This window comes from Lactuca saligna, chromosome 3, assembly GCF_052625555.1.
Source record: "Lactuca saligna cultivar CGN05327 chromosome 3, ASM5262555v1, whole genome shotgun sequence".
Taxonomy (NCBI): domain Eukaryota; kingdom Viridiplantae; phylum Streptophyta; class Magnoliopsida; order Asterales; family Asteraceae; genus Lactuca; species Lactuca saligna.
Window position 1 is genome coordinate 15,592,984 of NC_136419.1, and position 3,123 is coordinate 15,596,106.

Here is a 3,123-nt window from a genome sequence, read left to right on the forward strand (position 1 = left end):
AATTTACGTTGTTTAAGTTTTATTTTAAAAATGGAATAAAATATTAGTATAATCAATATTTATTGAATTCAAAAACTTGATAACATGTCATATGAAGTTTTGTTATAATATTAAGAATATTATATGTGACGGAAGAAATATTATTTAGATATAGACAATTGAATAATTATTTTCTAATACAAACTTAATTACATTATATGTATTATATGTGTTACATGTATTACATATTTGTTTTATAATATTAAAATCATTCTATTAAATATCATTTTATATTTTTTTTATAGAAATCAAACTTTTTAATTATTAATTAGTTTAACGAAATTTTGAGGACAACCTTTATATCATCCTCCAAAATACTATCGTAGAAAATGATTATCATACCACCAAACCATTTTATTATTATTATTTTAAATTAAATCGTTATAAAAAATTTAATAAAACTAATTATTATTTTTCCTCCATTAACTCTCAACATCTTTTAACATAACATGACAAAGGGGTGAATAAAATCCTCCATAGTCCATACACTGAAGGACCCATACATAGTCTAAAAGAAACAGTGTTTAGGATTAAGATGTTAACGTCTTAACTCTTAACAACACCATTTATATATAGATATTGTTTTTCCTTCCGATTTAAAGTAATGAATTCAGATAACTTAAAAATCATATTAAATTTCAAACTTGTTACTTTCAACACCCAAGGTATGCTTCTTTTTATCGCCATCTCTTTCTAACTCTTTGTCCAACTCATTTCTCTCTCTCTCTCTCTCTCTCTCTCTCTCTCTCTCTCTCTCTCCTCTGCAAAAACTAGCAAAGGTGTGTGCTTGCCCCACCCCCAACTAGTTCACAACATGGAATGCTGCCAGCAAAAGCTTCATCTTTCCACTAAATTTTGCTTCATGTATGGCTTTTTAATGGCAATATTTCATGTTGGTGTTTCAGATTTTCGCCATTTTTTCTGAATCGACATTAATACTCTGTTTCATTAAACAGTCACTTTATCTTGCTTAACATGTCTTTGCCTTTCTTGATTTTCTTAGGTAGATGATGAGAAAGGAATGAAACGACTTGTACTTCATGCTTCAAGAGTTGTAATCTTCTTGAGATCTTGAAAGTGAAAAGAGTATACTTTTTTTCACAGATTTACAATGCCAGTTCCTCTAGCTCCATATCCAACTCCTCCTGCGCCACTTACAACTCCTACCGTTGGTATAACTGCACAATTCTTACTAGATTATCAACCATCCTCATGAGTTCGATAATTTATTCCTGCTTAAATCCTTTTTCTTTTCTTTTCTTCTTGTTTAAAGACTGAAAGCATCAATTACGGATTACAACAAGCTAATCTGTTCAACAAAACAGAAATCGAATCAAAACAAAAGTATTTGAAATTTCGGAAAGAAACCCAAATATTTTTTCACGATTATGTTTATATAACAAAATGATTTGTGAATTTGGTGCACGAAGAAAGCTCGGAACGCCAGAAAAACAGAGCATCGAATGCTCTGTTTTCTCTTTCAATCGAATGTTTTTAGATCTGTTTTTTTATGAGATTAATTGTGAAAAGGTATTATGAAACAGGATCTCAAAGCCAGCTAGTGTGTTCTGGATGTCGAAATCTTCTCCTTTATCCTGTTGGAGCAACTTCAGTATGCTGTGCAGTTTGCAATGCAGTCACCTCTGTTCCTCCTCCTGGTATCAAAATTTCAGTTTTAATGGCTTCCAAATTGTTCATACTTCAAAGATTATGTTCCTTTAACATGAATTTTCAATGATTTAGGCACTGAAATGGCTCAGTTGGTTTGTGGAGGCTGCCATACATTGCTCATGTACATCCGTGGTGCGACAAGTGTACAGTGTTCTTGCTGTCACACCATCAATTTAGCCTTAGAAGGTAACCAAATTTAACTTCTAAATCATGTTAAAATTCGATTAAAAACTTGTTAAATAACAAAAGTTAACAACTTTTCTACAGCAAATCAAGTGGCACATGTCAATTGTGGAAACTGTAGGATGCTTTTGATGTATCAATATGGAGCACGTTCAGTGAAATGTGCAGTTTGTCAATTTATTACGTCTGTTGGGGTTAGTTACTAAAAAACTTTACTTTATTAGTTTTCTGATTTTTTTATAAAAATTATGGATTTATATTTTATAATAATAACTTATGGTATATACACAGGCGTCAACGAGTGCTACAGAACAGAAGTTCAATGTGTAACACTTGAAATTTCTTATTAAATGGTGACCCAAGAATCTACGTATTATTACATATATATGTATAATGTATAGAGTTACATATCTCCTCTTGCGTGAGACTATCATCATCTTTTTCATAAATATTATGGTGATCATAAAGAATAAGAGTACGTAGAATTGGATATACAAGAATATATTCGATTATGAGAGGACATTTATTTATATGGTTGTAAGTTGGTGTTTGGTTTTTTCAGATAATGAGAAGTTTTATATATATATATATTGTTTATATGTATGTGATTTGGTGTCAAAGTCGTGTCATTTTTTTGACAAATTAATTCGGGTATTAAAAATTGTCATTTCATGTTAGACATATTATGGTGTAAAGGGTTGAATCTTAAATAGATAATGACTATAGACCATAAAGGATAAGTATAAAGAAAAAAAGGTGTAGGAAGAATCATGTGAGACTTCAAAGTTCAACCCATGATGCGATGATTGAATACCAAAGGAAAAGGGTATCTTCGTAATTTCGTAGCGATGAGTGGTGACATCAAGCATGTTACGAATCTACCGGTACACATCTTTGAAGATTTGTGGTATTCAATGGAAGAGTCATGGTAGGAAGAAAATGACCTTTGAGACCCTAATGGATAAGTATGAAGACAAAAAGATGTAGGGGAGAATCATGTGAAAAAATAAATTAATTAAAAAAATAAGGTGAATAGTAACTGATAATGCCATGTAAAAGATTATCCATCACTAAAATTAGTCTTCTTTTTCTGTGGTATACACAAAACCGATGACCTGATTATAATTAGTCTTCTTAAAATGATTAACTCGATTCAAGTATTAAATTATGTTACATGTACCTTTAGTTTGATTAAATTTATGATTAAAAAAAAATAACAAGATTTCATAA

At 30.4% G+C, this 3,123-nt stretch overlaps 1 protein-coding gene across 4 annotated transcripts; it reads left to right on the forward strand.

Moving 5' to 3' along the window:
- The first annotated feature begins 594 nt into the window (after window positions 1-594).
- LOL1 (lsd one like 1) lies at window positions 595-2,490 on the forward strand. 4 transcript variants are annotated; one of them, XM_078983021.1, is made up of 6 exons: window positions 595-704; window positions 1,043-1,211; window positions 1,584-1,697; window positions 1,783-1,896; window positions 1,978-2,087; window positions 2,185-2,490. In XM_078983021.1, exons 2-6 carry the CDS (start codon window positions 1,151-1,153, stop codon window positions 2,221-2,223), a joined length of 438 nt encoding a protein of 145 aa, XP_078839147.1. In that variant the 5' UTR covers window positions 595-704; window positions 1,043-1,150; the 3' UTR covers window positions 2,224-2,490. The 4 variants fall into 4 exon arrangements, with proteins under 4 accessions (XP_078839147.1, XP_078839146.1, XP_078839145.1 ...); XM_078983020.1 differs by lacking the exon at window positions 595-704 and adding an exon at window positions 711-818; XM_078983019.1 differs by lacking the exon at window positions 595-704 and adding an exon at window positions 757-903.
- The last annotated feature ends 633 nt before the right edge of the window (window positions 2,491-3,123 follow it).

What these genes read in the sequence shown, in the direction of transcription:
- LOL1 (XM_078983021.1), top strand. Translation starts at nt 1,151, where the DNA reads ATGCCAGTTCCTCTAGCTCCATATCCAACTCCTCCTGCGCCACTTACA. An exon ending in CACCTCTGTTCCTCCTCCTG is followed by an intron (nt 1,698 to 1,782) that starts GTATCAAAATTT and finishes TCAATGATTTAG; the next exon opens with GCACTGAAATGGCTCAGTTG. An exon ending in AATTTATTACGTCTGTTGGG is followed by an intron (nt 2,088 to 2,184) that starts GTTAGTTACTAA and finishes GTATATACACAG; the next exon opens with GCGTCAACGAGTGCTACAGA.